We start from the raw sequence: 22,295 nt of genomic DNA, 5'->3' as shown, positions 1-22,295 counted from the left end.
TTTCTTATGTTGAACACGCACATATGTTTTAAAGAAAGCTGGTTCCTGGCATACTGTACATCAACATCCATAGTAGAAAAAAAATACTATGGAGGTTAATGAATGCCAGCCACCAGCATTTTTCAAAATGTCTTCCTATGTGTTCTACACATGTTGATTTGGAATAACTTGAGTGACTAAATTATGAAAATTATAATTTGTGTGAATTAAGTCATCCACTCACTATAACTTCCCAATAACTTCCCTAACTTACAAAGTGCACTGCAGTGACCGAAGTAGGCCTATACCATCTTTCCGTCAAAATTTCATCATATTCTCACAATGTTGAAGGCTGCAGTGTCCTGTAAGATCAAACTATGTTCTCCTGCACACTTGTAATGAGGGCATAATGTTCAGGGGAGCGGGAGCAGAAGAGTTCCTGTGTGAAGTTTTACTCTGCTGTCGCTTCTTGACCCCTTCCCCTCCTCTTCCTCCATTTACTTTACTGTCTCTACTGTCCAATCCATTAAAGTCGTAAAATAAATCCCATAAATGGAGGCATTAAAAATAAAGGCTGCTCAAGCAAGTATCCGGTCTTTTTGCTGTTTAATATTCACAGACACAATTTCTATCTGCTCTATAATCAAAATGTTAAGAGAAACAAAGGTGTTTTACTGCCTCTAGTGTTCATTTAACCTGAAAACTGCATTGAAATTATGCTGGAGCCTAGTCGCAAATATTCACAATTCCTCAAGCCTGATTTATACTTCTTTGTTAAGGCATCAATGTACTCTACAGTGCATCCCTTGCATGTAGCCGACATCATTTTGAGCAGTTGTTTAACACTTCTGAAATGATAGTAGACATTGAGGTTTCTATTTTCTACAGTGCTAGGGGCCGATCACACAGAATGCGCTATTTGCGTAGAGAGGTGCCTCTTTTGAATGAAGGAGAAGGAGGAGGCAGGAACCTGTGAACATTCAACAATTTTAATCATAAAATAGACACAAAACAAAAATATCCATCTGGTGCTCCTAAGAAGAGTGTAGCTCTTTCTCTCTCATTTTCCTCCATGGTTTTGACTCCTGAAACTGCAGCACAGTTACTGTAAACATAACAAAAATACTTTTATTCACACAATAAATCACGATTTAACGAAAATCACAATGTTTTTTATTTTTTATTTTTATTTGGCAGGGACAGAGTACTTTAATTAGCATTTCTGCCAGTGCACCAGAATTAGCCCGAAGGCTATTTTTCATCTGTTGTCCCTTAACAACCTAGAAAAAACAATACAAATATTATACAATCTATCAAACATGTAAAAAGTACTAAAATAGACATGGTCATATAGATGTTAAAAGAGAATATTTACAAATTAAGCTAAAACACCAACATTTTATAATAGAGATAAAAATAGTTGAAACACATTTAAACAACAGATCATTAAGATGGTAGGCACAATCAGAAACATGCTAGTTTCAATTCAATCAGAATGATGACACGCCTGATTCTCTATAAACCAGGTTTTTAAATGTTTTTTGAATATATGAAGTGAGGTTCACAAACGTAATTGTTTAATAGTTTGTTTGTTTGTTTGTTTGTTAGAGCATACGGACAAATTGGTCACCTAACGATGGTTCTTGAATCTGATTGGCTGATAGCCATGTAATATTCTGCCAGTATCACCACTGGACCAGCCTCTTCACCCTTTTCTTCCGCCCACATACTGCAACATATTATACTTTTCAGGCTTTTTAGTAAAGAATGTAGTTGTTTAGATTGCAACTCTGCAGTTATTTATAAGGAGAGTGCCTATCTTAAAATATTTATATTTTCTGAGAGGGAGTGCAGTGGCGGCTGTTAGCCTGCCATACTGAGTAGGCCAAAGATGGTTGACGTTGTCTATTCACTAGATGGTGACAGGACTGCAGCCCTTAGACGATTAAACAGCGTAATTTCTAACTACAGCTGATCAAATCATTATTAAACTAGTAAGTGATATTCTAGGTCGATCTCTCTCTCTTTTGTATGTTGTAGTGCTGTATTATATATCGTAGTGTAATCAGTGTGAGATGTGACTCGCATATCAGGAATGTGTGTTGTGTTGGCAAAAAGAAAGAAGAAATGCCCGCATGTGTTAACTGTTTTTCCTTATCATTAAAACACAACAGCAATCTGGTAGTGATTGCGCTGCTTTTTTGGGCTTTAATTATTGTGATATCCCAATTGCAACAGAGAAATACTCTAGGGTGATATCTCTGTAGACTGATGGCGTTTCATGTCACGTGTAACTCAAAGTCAAGCACATTCAAGGCAGCATGATCATGAGAAATGTGATTAACTGTTAATTTAATTGTAATCATCGTCATCATTAATATTTTATTATGAATTATTAGACATTTATTTTGGAATTATTGCACAAATATCTATAAGTCATCTCAGCATTAGTTGGATAGTTGTTTCTGGGTTTTGTTAGTCCTAATTGATGTGGTTTTCAAATACAATAAATCCCTCAATATACAATTTGCAGTGGTGCTCATTCATTTTTGGTGGGTGCTATTAAATTTTTTCTGGTGCTCCTAAATATTTGAAGTTGGGTGCACCGGTGCTACCTATTAAAAAAGTTAATTTCAAGCACTGCTAGTATTCAGCTTAAAGTGACATTTAAAGGCGCAACTAGATTAATTAGTCAAGTTAGGGTTATCATTAACAGTGGTTTGTTCTGTAGACGAGCAAAAACAAATATCGATTAAGGGGTCTAATAATATAACCTTAAAACGTTCTTTGATATATTAAAAACTGCTTTTATTCTTGCTAAATTAAAACAATTGAGAATTTCTCCAGAAGAAAAAAGATTTTATAGGAAATACTGTGGAAAAATTCCTTACTCTGATAAACATCAATGGGGAAATATTTGAAAAAGAAAAAGAAAAAAAAATCACTGGAGGGCTAATAATTCTGACTTCAACTGTACATTTACAGATATACAGCAGTAAAATTCTGAATGACAGTATCGAGTGCGTCACCAGCGTATAGTAACACGCGCCTTTGTGCTCTGAGCAGAATCTGAGGGGAGAAACCCAACATCAGATAGGACACTGTTCCGAGTTTGAGGTTTGTCCAGATAGAGTTTATGTCTGAGAGAGAAACACACGTGAGGACAGAGTGACGCCAGTCTCTTCGCTCCTCAATGGCGGCTTGTCACGATGCCAAAAGCCTCACAGAAGAAGCTCTGTCATTGAAGAGCGATGGAGCCCTCGAGGGGAGGAGGGTGTCCCTTTCACCAGCCCAACAGCTCCGCTAGGATGAATTTAAATTGTCTTAGCTCAGCTTTGAGGGAGTATTAAAGCTAGACTCTGTGTTTTTACAAGCAAGCTTAAGGACATTTGGTTTCTAAGAAATAAATGTCTTTAAGTCGGACTATCAGGCGAGTAGAAGATATTCTCAAGCTAAAAATTCTCACTGGCAAAGGACGCATGTATACCCAAGTGATTTCTGTCCTGATTATGAATTCAGGTTATTGTTGAATTATTTATGGAAAGATAATAAGATTGCGAGTAATTGAACCAAACAAGTGATCCCAGGTCAAAATATAATCCTTCATTCCTTATTTAAACATCGATTTACTCTTTTATATTTGTCCATCCATCACATTATTTATCCATTTTTTACATTCATGTGTTCATTTAAATGCATTGACTTCTATGTATTTAACAATCTTTTATATTTGTTTATTTATGCATCCATTATATTTACTTTTATATATTCAGCTGTTATATTTATCAGTATTGATCCATCTTTTATACTGTATGTTTTATTTGTCTTATTTCTATATCAGTCGGCAATATCTCAATTCCTGAACATTTACATTTAGATTTATCCAACATATGTGTTTGAGCAATATAACACAAGTAGCAGTGTGATATGGCTGTATATCGGCACTGGTGGGAGGCGTGCGTTGATGCCTTAGTGTCCCACCAATGAAGATAAACACTCATATTACACTGCTACAAATGTGATATTGCGTTTATACAGCAGTTTGATGGCATCACTGTGTAGATAAAAAAGAAAATCAAACAAGGAGAGTCTCAAAAACCCTTTTGTATGAGAAACTACTTTCTTCCACCATTTATTCACATCTGCAGCTGACGTCAGCACAAGAGAAAATGCTGCTAATTTACAAATGTCACCATAGAGCTAGTGTTTGAATTATTCTCTAGATTATAAGGCTGAACAGCATGAATTGCCATCAGTCTACAGAGATTTCCCAGTATTTCTCTGTTACAATCAGGAGATCACAATAATTAATCCCGAAAAGCCAGAGCAAAGCAAACACTACCAGATTACTATGGTATAAATATAGCACTACAACATACAAAATTCAACTTAGAGTTGTTCACCTCTTATTATTATGGTTTCTGTCGCCATTTTATGGCGGAACAAAAACTGTCTTTGCTCTGTTCAGTATGACAGGCTGATGGAAGCTGACGCGCTGTATCTCCGAAATTATAAATATTTGAAATAGGCTCTGTCCTTATATAAACTGCATAGTTGCAATCTAAACAACTACATTCTCACCTGAAAAGCCTCAAACGTTCATTATGTTGTCCAACAGCTGCAATATTTGTCAAACTGTAGTAAGTTTATTGATCTGCTGTAACTCTATGTGGGCAGAGTAATACACAAGGTTGAGGAGGCTGCACGAATGGTGTTACGGGAATACCGCATGGCTATCAACCAATCAGATTCGAGAACCAGACAGAGCTGTGTATGTACATGATAATTTATGTATAAATAATTAATATTATTTGTCGTATTTATATTTCTTATTTACTGTATTTATATATTACCTTTTTAATACATTTTAATATTTGTTTTTAAAATATTTATCCATCTATGATAAATTGGTTGTTGACGCACTGCATATATTTATTCATACTTTATACTTGCATTAATTTATGCATTTTGTATTTACATTTATTTATTTTCAGCAATTTTGTCATTTATTTTGTCCCATCTATTATTTATCCACATTATTTATTTTTATTTATTCATTTATATATATTTAAAGAGCAAATTAGATGTATACATAAATTATATTTACTTTATCAATTCATCATATTTATATTTATTTATTCATTATTATATTTATATTTGTTCATCAGTTTATATTTATCCATGTCATGTTTTTTGTTCCATCCCTTATATTTATATTCATCTATTAGATATATTTATTTGACTCTTTTTGTTCATTAGCTTCAATTGACTGTATGATATGATTATATTTATATATTTTTTATATTATACATCCATTGATAGTGATTTATTAATTCGTTACAGTATATTTAAACATATTTATCCATCCCATATGTTTATTTATTATTGATAAATCATTCTTTTATGCACATTTCTGTATACACTGTTTATAAATGACAGCTATTATAATCAGAATAGACTGGAAGTTTTCCGCTGCACCAAGAACTTGACGCAGATCCACATTTTGACATTTGTGCAAATAGACTGAGACTAAAAAGAGTCTTTGTTGTGAACAATTGCTAGAACAAAGGCCGGTCAATTAGGCTGCGAGTTCACCAGAGCAGTATTTAAAGAGCACAAAGCATCATTGATCCACAGATGCGTAATGAAATTATCCGCAGTGATTTGGAGAAGAGCCCGGCTGAAGTCTTGGACACAGATTGTTTGTCTAGACCAGCGATGCAGGGAAAGCCACGGTCTAAAATGAATTTCGATCTGGAGCACGGCTCCGCTTCACCGACGCTCACGATCGCATTTGTCTCCTTGGCCTACTAAAGATGATCAAGTCTCTTCCTTTCAGACTCGTGATGGCCGGATGTCTTGTCCAGATGTAATGCAGCCCAGATTGCGATGATGTGTTTGTAATGACACAAAGGAGAGCGAGAAGAGATTCGGTTACACAGTGATGACAGCCTACATTCAGTTTTAAATCTTTGACTTTGGATAGAATACCTATGAATATTTTATAGGCTATTTTTTGTAGATCAGTGTGTGGGTCAGAATATTATCATTTTGCTAATTATTTTTTTTATAGTGTACAACATTTCATTCTATTACAGCAGCATTTTTAATTTATTCATTATTTATTACACGGCTGTCCGGAATACTTAATTCTGATTGGTCAGTCCCAACATTCCACGGTATGTTATTTAAAGAGAGCTACTGCTGAAACTAATAATCTAGTCTCATCTGGGTAATTCAAAACATCTTGATCGTCAGTGAATAAATTCAAATTCATTTAGTGTATGCTGCTTTTTTCTTTTAACACCAGCTCGTGGCTGAATAATACAATAGTTAGTGTATGCTCCGTTCAGCCATTTTGTTTGTCAGCTTTGTCTTTGAAAAATAATGAACTATAATGGCTCAAAACAATGTTTTGTGTCCACTTTTTACATTTTGTGGCATGTAGCTATGTAAAATTGGGAAAAAGTAAACCCAGGTGGTTGTTTTCACAAAATAACACCCGTCATATTCATTCAGATTAGCCTGTAAGACTTTTTTTTTCTGTGATAACAACTGCCTGCATGTACTTCATCCCTTATTTTCTAATCTAGAAGTAATTCCTATCATTTTTGGAACACAAAATGAAGATATTTTTTTAGCCAAGTTGGAAAGATCGCCAAATATTTTCTGATAATTTTCAACCAGGTTTAGATCAGGACTCTGGGCTGCCATTTTGTTGTGTTCTCAGCTTGAAGGAACTGCTTTAATAATGTTTCCCATATGACCAAATTAAATAAATAAGCCTTTCAATAATCATTAAAGGGAACTTTCAGTTTTCTCTCCACACAACATGCTCCTCAGCAAAGATTAGTCCATCATTTTGATTCAGCTCATGAATGTTTTTGTCACTGTCTAGACTTTTAGTCTAATTGTTCTTAAAAAGTCTTTGATAAACAATCATCATTTTGGGGCACTTGAATTTTACACTGTTAAGACAGAACACTCTAGATATCTTCAATTTGGAGTGATCAACTTCTTTTGCCATGACTGAAAGGATCGTCTCATCTTTTTCAATCACACAACTTGCTGTAAGACACTATCAGTCACTTTAGAACGGCTCACAATCTTGGAAGGCCAGTGAAACTCAGAAGCATCACTAACTTGGTTTATTTCTCTTGTGTCCAGGGTATATTATTTTCCCTGTAATTTAGTCCACTCTTTATTTCATGTAATATCTAAACTACTAGTCAGTCAACAATTCGAACAGTAAAAATATTAAGTCCAGTTGAATTGAGTAGCCTAATCACTTTCTCTTTCCTTCGACATAGTCCTTGTTTTAATTGGTTTAATTACTTATAAAATATATTTTCATAAAATTGTTACATCATCTAAACAATTTCATGACTATTTCAGGTATTACAGGTGCTAGGCTGTATAAACGAAGACATAAGGGCATATGACTTGCAGAGGATAATAACAAATGTGCGTCCTGCAGCTGTATATGTAATGTACATAGAGTGCACGTGGTCGTGACATGCAAATGTGAGCACGCATTCAACCACCGAAATCCGTATTTATACGAAAGAATCACATTACTGTGGATTATTAGCCCCCCTGTATATTTTCCCCTCCAATTTCTGTTTAAGGGAACAAAGATTTTTTTTTTGAACACATTTCAAAACATTATAGTTTTAATTACCTTTAATTTATCAAGTTTGGATAATTTGGCAAATCATTGTATAACTATAGTTTGTTTTGTAGCCAAAAAAAAAAAAAAAAAACTGCTTTTATTTTAGCTGAAGTAAAACTATTAAGACTTCCTCCAGAAGAAAAAATATTATAGTAAATACTGTGAGACATTCCTTGCTCTGTTAATCATTTAAATATTTGAAAAAGAAAAACATATTCACATCATATTCAGAGCAGGGCTGATAATTCAGACTTCAACTGTATGTAATAGCATTAGAAGTAAGGCAGGGTCTGATCACGCATCAGTCATGCAGACGTCTAACAGAGTAAATGTCATCTCTTGACATCAGCTGAGTGCGTCTGTAGATCTGTGTTGAGCTGTGATTGAGTCTGGATGACGGTCTGGAGCCTGAGGCAGATCCTGGTGCCGGAAACACAACCTCCGAGTCAATGCAGTGGCAGGAGTGCATTGAGTTTCTCCAACATGATTAGGCCCTGGCATCTCCTGGGTTTTTTCACTCTAATCAATTTGATCATTAATGCAACTCCGAAGAGTTTCTCATCATAGGGAATGTCATTTATTTGCCCTGGTTGCCAGGAACTTGAGAAATAAGAGCAGAGATTGCAGAGAAGGTTGTATGGATCGGTGTTTTGGGCTGAGAAAACGGCCAATTTGTGTCCCTTTATCAAAGAAGGAACACGCTGTACTTCAGAAATGTCCATTGAATTGTTTCGGTTCCATTTTGAAAGTCACAAATTGCCCTCTTGGTACACCGACTGATATTTTCATCGTGTTCAAACTGAACGAGTATTTCCAAATATGATTTATAAAAAGCAAAATATAGTTTTCAGTTTTAAAACGGTAAGAAAAAGAAGACTGGACTATTTATTTATTTGAAGAAACCACAAACTTAAAGTGAATATTGATATGAGTGAATGAAAGCTGCTCTGTGTTTTGGTAAATTTAATTATTTCAAGATGTTCATTAGGCATTTGTATTTGATAAAATACATGTATTTATTATTATTATTATTAATAATATTATTATAGTCCTCATTAGTATCATCATTAGTATTACCATTATTACTATTAGTATTATTATGATTATTATAATTCTCATCACTATCATTTATCTATTGATTTTAATTATAGTAAATAGTATAGTATTTTTACAATTATAGTAAAAGTTGTAAAGATGTAAAACCACATTTTTTATACATCAGAAATCAGGTTTTAATGGTCAAATTGTAAAAATATTGTTATGGTATGAGTGTAAACAATATAAAAGCAATTGAACATGTAATACACTTGCAGCAGTCACCTAAAACAACAATTTGTGCACACATCTACAGAGCAAATCCATGCAAATGCCTTTATTGTCATGGCTTTCAGCAAATTTGCAAAAAAATAAAATAAAATAAATAAAAAAAGGTTGTTTGTTTAGGCTTGTATTTTACAGTAGAAAACTCTGTCTAGCAAATCCAGTCAAATAGTTTGAAAACGTTAAAAGAGTCACACAAAAGTGGCAATTTCACATCTGCCACATCTGAGAGATGTCACATTATGGCTGCACGATATCAGAATAAATGTACAATGCGATATTAAGATTTTCTGCTATTTATATTGCAATATTTTACAAGATAATAGTTTAATCTGCATTAAATATAATAAATAAATTACAAGCAGAGATAAAGTAGAGCTCATATACGCATGAAGGAGTCTAACAGTATACAGGTACAGACATAAAAGCATCAAATCCATAATAAAGCTTTATATTCTTGACTGCAGGAAACTGCAGGAAAAGTACATTACGCTGGAGGCCAACATTATCCTCACAAAAGCTAAAATGAAACTTTTGCTGATAGGGATGAATGTTTGCGCCCGACATCAGGTTTTCGTTTTATTCTATAATTCTGGACTTATTTTTCCTCAAAGGTTTGAACTTTGAAGTGTGAAAAGGTTAATGCCTGTCTAAGAAAGTGTATAAAGTGTTTAATGAGGAGTTTACAGCCTTCAAACATCTATAATAATTGTAAAAAATAAAGCTGACTACTTTGCGGATTTCGGCTATTGCGGGTTATTTTTAGAACGTAACTCCCGCGAATAACGAGGGACCACTTTATGTTGTAAACTCTCATCTCTTATGGATGTGACCAAAATGTTTGTTTATTTCTCTCATATAAAACAAGTTTACAAATTAATCTCTTAACCCTGTGGTTGGTTGCTTTGGGAAATAGAAACATCAATACACTGTTAACATGTAGATTTTATGCGAAATTTATGTTTCTCGTTTTTACTGCAAACATTACATCAATAACGCTGGGAATGCTCTAGAGCATAGGTGTCAAACTCAATTCCTGGAGGGCCACATCTCTGCACAGTTTTTTTCCAACTCTAATCAAATACAGCAAATCAAGGTGTTTAAGACTACTACAGACTATTAAGCTGGTGTCAGTTGGAGCTAAACTATGCAGAGCTGCGGCCCTCCAGGAATTTAGTTTGAGACCACTGCTCTAGAGTGTTTTTTCGCTTAAAAAACATGCATGCATATTGCAGCTTTTTCAGATTTGGGTATATTAGCGTGTAAATGTGTTCTTTAAAAAAAACACAACATCATTACCCAAATTCATATGAATCTAGAATAAGCAAATCCATTTGTTTGTGATTAAATTTGATCAACTACAGGCCATCCTTCATATTGTTATTAGAGTCAGAATCACAACACTCAAGCATCTTGTTGCTTGTAGGCAATGCGTACCCTGACTTTCCACATAAGGCACAAGTGAACAAAGTCATAGGCTATGTCCGAAATTGCATACTTATATACTATATAAACCATTTCAATGTGAAGATGTCACTGGACAATGAACATTTCCTGCTTGTTGTCAAACTATTTTGTCACTTTAACCAGAGGAAATTTAATCATATCTTAATTTTAAAATGGCTGTCATAACATTATCAATATGTGGACATTTTTGGATTCTTGGAAGCTATGGAAATTAAAAATGTTATTCAGGAAATAGGTTAGGACAATTGTTATTGTTTACAACTCTCAAAATGGTCTATAGTACGTTAAAACAGTATGCGAGCTGAGTAGTATGTCCGAATTCATAGAATCAGTTTGTTTGTGATCAAATTTGACCAACGGCTGTATTTTTTCTCTCCTTTCTGTTTTCTCCCTGTAGATAAGCCTGAGAGCTATGATGTCTGGTACGAGAGCAGGTTTGAGGAGTGCGACAAGGAGGCTTGCCTCTCCTTCTCTAAAGACATGCTGTGTTCGCGCGTCACAGTGGACCACAACTATTACGCCATCTGTCAGAATCTGCTTTCGCGATATGCTACATGGCGGGGGAGCTCCGGCGGGCTCCTTCACGACCCCCCGCCACACATAGCCAAAGACGGCCAGCTTGAAGCCCTGTTGGAAGAGTGCGCCAACCCCAAAAAGCGATATGGACGCTTCCAGGCAGCTAAAGAACTCCGCGACTACTTAACCCAACTAAGCGGTATCGCTAGGTAATGACTGCCAATAATGTTTACCGCTAAACGTTCACCCATCGATGATGTCTTGAGGGTTTGAGGATCCCCGTTTGACTTTCAACAAAGAGACGTCTGAGGAATCTCAAACCAATCACGTGTGTAAATTTTGGTTTTGCGTACATTAATCTTTAAATTATTAAGTTCATTGCTTTTTCAATGGTTTATTTTTGCAATAAAGGCAGCGTTTATGTCAACATCCTCCATTTTATTATTTTTTAAGTTTACTGGAGGTTTTGGGGACACTCAAAGGCAGCTGGGAATGTTAGTAGACATTAACTCCGTCTCAAAGTTTTCAGCGAACGTCTTCTGCCTAATTGATTCACTTACATTCCAGGAAGAACGAGTTTGGCGTAAAGCGTAATTTGAAGATGGTGGGAAGGATGTGGGAAAATCTGTACATAATTAGGGCAGATTGGAGAGGGAAATGAGTTGGAATTGCTTTGCATATACCAAAGAGTCTGGTTCTATGAAACTCAAACCTCTGAACTGAAACGGTGGTATTAAAAAATAATAAACAAACATGCGACTTCAGTGGTTAAACTGTAATCATACGGAACTAAAATGTGTCAAAATGACTTTGTTTACCGATGTCTTTTCTTCCGTGTCAGGTCAGGGTTTGCATTTACGACAGGCTGTCCTTCATATTGCTGTCAGAGTCAGAATCACAACACACAAACATCGTGTTGCTGGTAGTAAATGCGTACCCTGACTTTCCACATAAGGCACAGGTGAACAAAGTCATAGGCTACATCCGAAATCGCATACTTCCATACTCTATAAACCATTTCAACATGAAATGTTCTTGCATTTCCTGATAATATTTAATAATAATTAATGTTAAAAGACTGTCATAACATTATTTATCAATATGTGGACATTTTTGGATTCTTGGAAGCTATGGAAATTAAAAATGTTATACAGGAAAAAGGTTAGGACCCGTGTTATTGTTTACATCCCTCAAAATGGTCTATAGTACGCTAAAAAGAATGCGAGCTGAGTAGTATGTCTGAATTCAAAGAATTTAAAGAACAGTATGCAAGAAGTAGATCCAGCGAGATTCTGAAGTGCACATCTGATGCACGCTGTGCAATCCCATGATGCATCGCGAGAGAATTCTTGAAAGCGATAGGTCACGGGTGGATGACAAAATGGTGGATGAAGTATGTCTGAGTCCCTTTCATACCTCTCGCATTAATACTCTATAGAGAGTGTAATTTATTAACGGTTGAGAAGTAAATTTGACTTAGTAGGCGATTTCGGACGCAGCCATAGTTACAGTTTATTTGGTGCACAAAACTGTTTTTGCAGACACATGACAATGTTTTTGGTTCCTTTTATGGAATTTGATTGTCTTCGGACTGGTGCTGTTTATGGAGGATGAGGGAGCTCTCAAATTTCATCTAAAATATCTCAATTTGTTTTCTCATATGAACGAAGGTCTCCCATTTGGAATAGCTCACCCAAAAATCTTCTCACACTCCAACTTTTTTTCTTCTGTTGAACACAAATGAAGATACTTTGCAGAATTTTGGAAACTGGTAGCCATTGGGTCACATACTTCCCTATTATATAGTATGTGAAAAACATTATGAGAGTCGAGTAGTATGTTTGAATACTTGAGTTTTGGGGGGAAAAAAACTATAGGTTAGAAGTACATGGACCACCTACTTCTACTGTCAAGATTTGATTGTGCACTATACAGGATTTATGAGTTGACAATGACTTGGGTAGGTCATTGATAATGAGAAATAATAAATGTAGTACATCCAAATTCAAGTTATCCTACTCACATTTATACTACACTACCTGACAAAAGTCTTGTCGCCTGTCCAAGTTTTAGGAATAGCAAATAATAACTTGACGTCTACTTGATCGTTTGGTATCTGAGAAGTGGCTTATATGAAAGGACCTCTAGATTAAGCTTATTTTACCTAAATAAAATATGATCATGCCTTGATTTTTAATTATTTAATTTGGACAGTAAGCTCTGACTTTGCTTAGACAAAAGTTATGGCCTGCATCCATACATTTCTGCAATCTAATTCTCAAAGAAATTATTAATAAAGTCATCTGGAATGGCAAAGAAACATTCTTGCAGGACTCCCAAGATTCTTTGGATTCATCTTCAATGCTTCCTCATTCATCTTACCCCGGACATGCTCAATAATGTTTATGTCTGGTGTTTGGGCTGGCCAATCCTGAAGCACTTTGACCTTCTTTGCTTTCAGGAACTTTGATGTGGAGGCTGAAGCATGAGAATGAGAGCTATCCTGCTGAAGAATTTGCCCTCTCCTGTGGTTTATAATGTAATGGGCAGCACAAATGTCTTGATACCTCAGGCTGCTGATGTTGTAAACCTCTGCAGATCTTTTGCACGCCCCCATACTGAATATAACCCCAAACCATGATTTTTCCTACACCTAACTTGATCCATTCAGGTTACAATAGGTGTTCTGCAGTATTTGTGATGATTGGGATGCAGTTTGACAGAAGATTAATCGGAAAAATGACACTTTTGCAAATGATCTACTAGAAGTCAGGTTATTATTTATTGCACTTACAACTGAGATCCACGACAAGAGTTTTGTCACCTTTCTAAATTAAATACTACTCGAGTAGTATGCCATTTCTGACCATTTCCCACTTTGGATGTCAATCCCTCACCTCCATTCTTCAAAACATCATCTTATGTGTTCACCAGAAATAAGAAACCCCTTTTGGGTGAGGAAACAATATATACATTTCCATTTCAGAGGTAAACTATCTATTTAAAGCATCAGAATAAATCCAGAGCGGAGTCATGAATTCAGTTAGACTTGTTACAAAGATTTGTGTTTATATTAATCAAGCGGGTCCAGAGAGGGCCACAATGAATCCAGATTACGTGCCACTATTAGATCAGAGCAGGGTCCAAGTCTCTAATTGGCCGTTAACTATAAGTAATGCGCCAACACACGGCGTGATGCGGCACTATCAAGCTCCTGGACGTGCATCCGTACAGGCTAAAATGGAAGTTTCTATCTTTCAAATCTATCTTAACATTTCAATTTCACAGCTCCGCAATTGAATTAATCAAAATTTAATTAAACGTCTCGAACACTTAAGATCATTTAACTTTGAGCCATCAGCCTGCTGTTTTTTCTTTCTTTCTTTCCCCTCGCTGGTTTGATTTTGCACTTGGTGGACCAATGAATTAGATCAGTATGCTAATGAGTATGCGTTCGATAATGAAGTGCGCTAGCGCCTGACTGACAGCATCACTCCATTGAGCCTGGGTTTCTGAAAGCTAGCTAATCACTTTCAACTTGATGTTTCTTGCCAGCGCAAATGAATTAAGATTTTAATCGTTTTATTTCCACATTTGGGTTTTTGGGCCCTGAAGAGTCGAAGCAATAACTGAAGATCCCTCTGCTCTTGTCAAAAGGAAACCGGCGACCGGACGGCCTCACTTTTGGGTGTTGAACTTGGCACGTGAGACACTTTTTTCTTTCGTTTTTTTGCGTGCATAAATAACTGTCCGCTTTTGTACTGTACTTCTGTTTCAGTTGAGTATTATATCAGCTGTGTCTGATTTTACTGTGCCTTTCATTCAGAGGTTGTATTTACAACTTTTTAGTCGGTTTAAATATCAAATAAATGAATATAAATATATATCTATATATAAATCCCTCCAGTGTCTCGACTGTTTTATTTATGAAGTTAGTTATTTACGTGAGAATTGTTTTGTGACTATATTTTACTCTATTTATTTATTTATTAAGAAATGGCCTCGTTTTACAACTCCACTAGTGCTGAACAGTTGAGTTTGACCATTTCTGAATCCATTCAGCTGATCTGTGTTTCTGGTGGGAGCATTTTTAGCTTAGCTTAGCATAAATCATTGAATCAGATTAGACCATTAGCATCTCGCTCAAAATTCAAACAGTTTCCTATTCAAAGGAGGACTCTTCTGTAGTTGCGTTGTTTTCTAAGGCAGATGGAAAATTAAAAGTTGCTATTTTCTTGGCCGATATGGCTAGAAACCTTTACATTACTGTAAACTACATTTGTCAACATTTGAAGTGGAACTAAAAAGTTTTTAAAATTGTCCTAAGACAAGAATGGATGTTGTTCAATAGCTTTAGGCTATTTTCATTAATTTATTGACCCACTACAAATGTTTACCTCTGTTTATACCATATATGATGCTACTGGTCTAATCTGATTAAATGTTTTATGCTAAGCTAAGATAAAAATGCTCCCGCCAGACCTAAAAACATGCCTGATTGGAATAAAAAATAATCAAACTCAACATTTTAACTCTAGGGGTCTTGAGTTTTACAATTTCTGAATCCATTCAGCTGATCTCTGGGTTTGGCTGGAGCACTTTTAGCTTAGCTTAGCATAAATTATTGAATCAGATGAGACCATTAGCATCTCACTCAATTTTCAAACAGTTTACTATATAAAGTTTAACTCTTCTGTAGTAACATTGTGTTCCCACTCAAGATTTTCAAATGGATTCCTATTTAAACAAGGACTCTTTTGTAGTTGCATTGTGTTCAAACACTGATACAAAATTAAAAGTTGCTATTTTCTTGGCCGATATGGCTTGAAACTGCTATATTATACTAATGCAAATTATTATAGTTTTTCAAAACTGTCCGAAGACAAGAATGGATGTTGTTCAATAGCTTTAGGCTATTTTCATTACCTTTTTGATCCACTTCAAATGTTTATTACTGTAAATACCATTTATAATGCTAATGGTCTAATCTGATTCAATGATTTATGCTAAGCTAAGCTAAAAATGTTCCCGCCAGACCCCAAAACTGACTGAATGGTTTAAAACATGATAAAACTCAACTGTTAAACTCTAGGGGTCTTATAAAATGAGCCTAATTCCAAAATAGTGGATGATTAATGCACTTTTCAATTGCCATCTTCACTGATTATTCATAAATAAGCAGATGAACTTTAATTATGTGATATTAAAATACCTTGCAGAGCTGTCAATGTGTTAAGAATCAAGACTGGTAAGCTTTACAATTTCTGAATCCATGTAATTGATCTTTGGGTCTGGCAGGAGCACTTTTAGCTTGGCTTAGCATAAGTCATTGAATTAGATGAGACCATTAGCAAAAATTAGATGAGACCATTAGCAAAAAATAAGTTTCCTATTTAAAGTTTGACTCTTCTTTCATTGTGCTCTCACTCAAGATTTCAAATGGATTCCCATTTAAAGATGGACTCTTTTGTGGTTGCATTGTGTTTGAAGACTAATACAAATTAAAAGTTGTTATTTTCTTGGCCGATAATCCTAGAAACTGCTATATTATACCAATGCTAATTATTTTATTTATTTATTTTTTTTATTATTGTCCTAAGACAAGAATGGATGTTGTTAAACAGCATGTTTGATCCACTTCAAATGTTTACTTCTGTATATACCATATATAATGCTAATGGTCTAATCTGATTCAATTATTTATGCTAAGCTAGGCAAAAAATGCTCCCGCCAGACATGAAAACTGGCTGAATGTATTTAAAAAAAGGTAAAACTCAACTGTTTAACTTTAGCGGTCTTGTAAAGTGAGCCTATTTCCAAAATAGTAGATGATTAATGTACTTTTCAATTGCTATCATTACTGATTATTCATAAATGAGCAGATGAATTTTAATTTTGTGATATTAATATATATCTTGCAGAGATGATTATGTGCTGAGAATGAAGGCCGATATACATGTAGTGAGCTGGCTTTCTATGTACTTAAGCCTACATAGGCAGCCTAAATGGAACCTCATTAGTGACACAATCTGTATGGGCTGAATCTCAAGGTGGGCACACAAGACTCTGGAAGCTAAAGTTTATTCAGATTTAACTTTTAATGATTGCTAAAGTATGGTCAAATAACGAGAAGAGCTACTTTATAATGATTCCAGTAGTGTTACTTCTCAGCTCCAAATGATATATTGGATTAATTAAAGATAATTAGGATATGCAGTTATATAAGCTGATAAATGTGTTCCGATATACTGTACCTCAATTCACCTTCTGCTCTGCGACTCAATTTACAACATAGAACTAAACTATTATTCCAAAACTTGTGTGATTCATTAACTTGTATTATACGCTGTAAAAATGCTGGGTTCCACACTATTGATTTTCTGTAATATTTACAGTATTACTGGCAATTTTGGTTGACAGTAATATTGTCAAATTTACTAGTGCACTGTAAATTAGCAATAATATTTGTGCTGTAAAACTACAGCACAGATGTATTTGTTGATTTACAGTGCACTTGTAAATTTTTCCAGTAACTGCGTTCACACCGGAGGCGGTGAGAGCATCAAAGTTCACTCTGGCTGCCCTGGCGTCAATGCTGTTTGCCTTCACAGCTCCAGTGGCGAGAGCGTAAAAATTTGCCACATTAATTTCATATTTAAAGGAGTTGTTGCAGCATATCAGCAAATCAGTTACATTCCCACATAAACACAAGCTTTCTAGTGTAAAAATGTTGCGCGGGACTGTGTTTTATTTATTTCATTTAATTATTTGTTGCGGGTTTGTGCTTGTAGCCCTTGAGTTATAGGAGGAGTTTTTCTACCCGGCTTGTCCAGGATTGGATGACGCCCGTGACGTCATTGGTAGGCCCACACGGAATCTGCGCGCGCAGAATTCTGCAGATTTTTCACAGATTTTCCGCAGATTTCTGCAGATTTTTAGCTCATCATTATTTCTGTTTATTTACTTGAGTAAATGTGTAAATCTGAATTTATTCAGTTTTTATTTAGTAATTTATTACTTTTTATTTCATATATTAAGGTTTTAGTTATGACACTTCGCTGGATACTCCCAAAATAATTCCGCAGAAATCCGAAGATTTTTACCAAAATTCTCCGCAGAAATAGCAGAAAACGTCCGCAGATTCCGTCTGGCCCTAGTCATTGGGTATTCCCAGTATATAGGGCTGACAGCAATGGCGGCTCAGTCTCTCTCTCTCTTTCAGTCTCGCTCTCCCTCAGCTCGGCGGTCTGGCTGGCGGTGCTCCGCATGCCAGGCGATCCATCTACATGCCGCTCTCTTTAGTGTTTTGTTCGTGTTAACCTTTTGATTCTTTAGTTCGTAATGTATTAACTAGTTTGTTTATTTTGATACTTTGTTTTTTGTAGCAGTTAGTGGATTCTTTTTCGTAGTCACTTTTTGTTATTTATTTAGTTTAGCGAAGGAAAGCAGTGGCCCGGAAGACTCACCTGTTTTTTATTCCTTTCACGGGAGTTGTAGGTAAGATCTGTCCATTTAAAAACAGTGATAGTCAGAGACCTGTTTTCCTTAGCTGCCCTACCCGTCTACACGATTTTTGATAATGTTTTGTCTCTTTTTGAAAACATGATTTATGAAAATTAAAGAATATTGACGGGACGTCACTTTATTAATTCAATCGTCTGTGTCTTTCATATGTTCGGCTTAAACCTTGATTGTTGTTATTATTCGAGCCAGTTTTGAGTTTTGGGCCGTAACATGTGCCTGAGCCCGAAACTGAAACCTGATTTTAAGAGACCGTTTCATATGGATTTAATAATCATTCTTACTGTTTAATGACGCAAACCCCTCACTGCACGACAGCTGCACCTTCAGCAAACCTCCTAATTCCTGCAGCACGAGGACTTTATGATTGTTTATGAGTGTCAAAAGTGTTCGGCGAAATATTTGACTACATGTCACCGCATCCCAAAGGACTAAAACAAAATAACTAAAGAGATCTCTACTGTGCCAATCGAAAGCGCTTACTAAACAGGGCATCATCGATGACGTGTGCTCAGGCCCGACTGTAATGTGATTGTGCGCCGTTGGGGGCAGATGAGAGTGGGGACAAGCATTCTTTGGCCCGGTTCAAGGCAACTGTACATAGTGTGAGTGCACCCTTAGAGGGGCTTTGGCCATTTCCAGGCTGGTTTCCAGCTATTTCCAGCTGGCTCTTAGCTGGTCAGGCTGGGAAAGGGGAAATGACCAGCTAAAACCAGCTTGACCTGGCTGGTTTAAACTGGACATAGCTGGTTTTGGCTTGACTCACAGCCTGGAAAGGCTGGTCAAGCTGGTTTTAGCTGGTCATTTACCCGCCTGACCAGCTAAGACCAATAGCTGGAAACCAGCCTGAAAATAGCCAAAACCCCTCTAAGACCCGGCTGGTTGACTAGCTAAAACCAGCCAACCAGCTTAGCCTAGTTTAAGCAGTTTTTTCAGCAGGCTGACGAGACCCACGGCGCATGCCTTGAGCATAGTTGTGCATTTATACTTCTGCGTGTTGTTTGTGTAGCTCTGCAATAACACTTACAAAATGCTATAGCTGGCGAAAGGTCTTTATGTTTCTCTTTGTCGAGTTACTTTGCCGGTGTTTTGTTTTTTTCTGAATTCTACAAGTAGCTAAAACTCATAAGGCAAACAAAGCAGCACATCCGCCGCTTTCCGCCACTAAATAAGCAAGTTTTAGCTACTTGTACATTGAGGTAGCCTTGAGGAAAAACAAAACACTCACAAAGAAACTCGACACTGAGGAACAGAAAAGCCTACTGCCAGCTAGTGTTATTGCAGAGCAACACAAACAGAATGCAGAAGTATAAATGCCCAACAATACGCAAGGCATGCACCATGAGTCACGGCAATCACTTGACGCAGAAATATAAACTAGCATTAAGGCACTGTATCCACACGCTATCATTACAGAAATCCAAATATGTGTCTAATCCTTTTTTTATTTCTTTAAATTTCTATCTGCCAGGACAGCTGTGTTGGGGATGGGGAACTCTGGCTAATGTGAAGCATATACAGCCTGAAATGAGTCCCTGTGCAAAGCTAAGAGAGTCTGACAGCTATTAGGGTCAGCTTCATTACTACTGCAGAAGCTCCTCCGATGGCAATCACCATTGCAGAAGCCATGTGTACGCTTAAAGATGTTGCCCTGGCTAAAAGTAATACTTGATCCCCAGAGCCTAAAACACATTTCAGACTGAATGCGTACAGAAAGGTGTTGGGTGGAGCTGTTAAGTGGCTAAATGATGTGTTTGTGAGAGCGAGAGAATGAGAGAGATGTGGAAATACTGTAACCGTCTCCACATCTGCCAGTCTATAATTATGCTTCTCTGTTTTGACAAACACATTGTTGTCTGTATTCATCCTCAAACAGACGCTCAAACACACATCGTCTCCTTAAAGTGCTTTATGGAGCAGAATAATTCCGATAGTGCGCGCTTACAGGGGAGCACTGCAGGAAAGGAATCTGACTCCAGGGGCCCGTATCATCCTCATTTGGCGAAATAAACACGAGTCTCTGAACTGACTGGAGCCCGAGTGCATTTATCGACAGAGTACAAGAAGGGGAGGAAGCTTAAAGCGCTCGCTGTCTCCCTTGAGTCAAATATGGTGTCTAGGACAGTGTTGCCAACTGAAGGCACACCAACAGGAACACATTTCCAACCTCTTCCTAATCAAACACACTCAACAGAACATTAGAAGAGACCCCAAAACCTGACATGAAGGGTCAGATAAGGGAGACAATAGCAAAATATGTACAGCTGATGTGCTTCAAGGAACAATGTTGGTGAGTTATTGAATCATTAATTAAAAAAAGATTCAAATATAAATAACATGTTGATAATATAATTTCAATATACTTTCTGTTTACATTATTACAATGTTAAAGCTGCAAGCAGCGATGGAAGGGACCTCACACCCGGGCTCACCGCCCCACCAGGATGAAAGAAAAACAGCGGACAATAATAATTTAAACCCATATATAATAAAGAAACGGAGAAAATCACTTATTTATGCCACGCATCCTTCTGTCAGCAGGTGGCGCTATGACTGTGACTTAATTTTGGCATGTAGATATCTTCAGAAGAGGACTCTCATCGATCCTGTGAATTTTCAGGCAGATCAGACATTGTGTGGCTGAGTTATAAGTACTTCCTCCTCCATAGCGAAGCATTGAACTTTGTCAGTCCGTCACGGACACGCCCTTCGGAGAAAATTTTAGATCTTCACAATTTAGCATCACAAAGATCTTTGGACTAAACCAAAGAGCATAGAATCACCAAGAGGAAACACTCTGTTGTTGTTTAGGAAACAGCCACTAGATGCTGCTAGTATCAAACGGCGGCCATTTTGAAATGAAAACTCCACTAGAACAACAGCATATTATAAGCCTGTAAAATAAACTATTAAAAGTGCTGATGATTGTGATAGTAAGTGTTGTATTGTCGTCTTTCAGGTTGTATCTCAGCTTTAATGCGCTTTTTAAATAAATAAATAAAAAACAAAGCAGCTGCTTGCCATAGTGACAGCAATGAGATCCAATGGACGGTTGATCGCTTTAACTCCAAAATGGCGGAATCAGGGGGGCTGCTGATGCAATGGATCGTTCTATTGAGTCAGTATCTCAGTTCTTTGACTAAACTAATGGAACATGGATTCAATGTGATAAAATTTATAGGAGGAGTTTGTTACAATGTAAAACATGTCATATCCTGTTGCCAGCAGGTGGCGCTATAACTGTAACTAGATATTGGCATGTAAACGTATTCAGTTCAGGACTGTTATCAAACATGTGAATTTTGAGGCAGATCGGAAAATGCATGTCTGAGTTATAACAACTTACTGTTTAGTGGCGAATCGTCAAAGTTTGAGAGGCCGCCATGGCCACGCACTTTGACGAAAAGTCTAGATCTTTGCAATTTAACATCGCCCAGGTCTTTAGATGATGGTCTTTAGGTTTAAAATTTGTTATAATACAACGCCCAAAGGGGCAAAAACAGCCCTTTTTCAGCAGAGGAAGTTAAAAATATCCGACTTCCTGTTGGGTTTGAGATTTTGCTCCAAGAGACTTTTTCTGCATGTTTGACGTGTGCGCCAATTTTCTTACGTGTGCGTGACATGAAACTCAGGGGCCAGTCTGTCAAATGTGCATAGGTGCTGCTGTTGAGTCATTTTGCCACACCCACTTCCGAAACCTATAACAATTGTAAATGTTCGCCACTTCTGGGGCGTGTGCAAAGTTTTGTGAGTTTTCGGGCATGTTTAGGCCCTCAAAATCACGATTAATTCTGGAGAATAATACTAATAATATACTTAA

At 36.6% G+C, this 22,295-nt stretch overlaps 1 protein-coding gene across 2 annotated transcripts in view; it reads left to right on the top strand.

Moving 5' to 3' along the window:
- dipk2ab (divergent protein kinase domain 2Ab) overlaps window positions 1-11,381 on the top strand; it is a 60,270-nt gene extending 48,889 nt beyond the window's left edge. For both annotated transcript variants that reach the window (XM_005162483.6, NM_001114926.1), the window contains 1 exon segment: window positions 10,836-11,381. In XM_005162483.6, coding sequence (XP_005162540.2) covers window positions 10,836-11,167 — 332 coding nt within the window. In that variant the 3' untranslated portion in view covers window positions 11,168-11,381.
- Window positions 11,382-22,295: the final 10,914 nt, after the last annotated feature.

This window comes from Danio rerio, chromosome 24 (genome assembly GCF_049306965.1).
Source record: "Danio rerio strain Tuebingen ecotype United States chromosome 24, GRCz12tu, whole genome shotgun sequence".
Lineage (NCBI taxonomy): Eukaryota > Metazoa > Chordata > Actinopteri > Cypriniformes > Danionidae > Danio > Danio rerio.
This window is presented reverse-complemented; position numbering and strand designations above follow the sequence as displayed.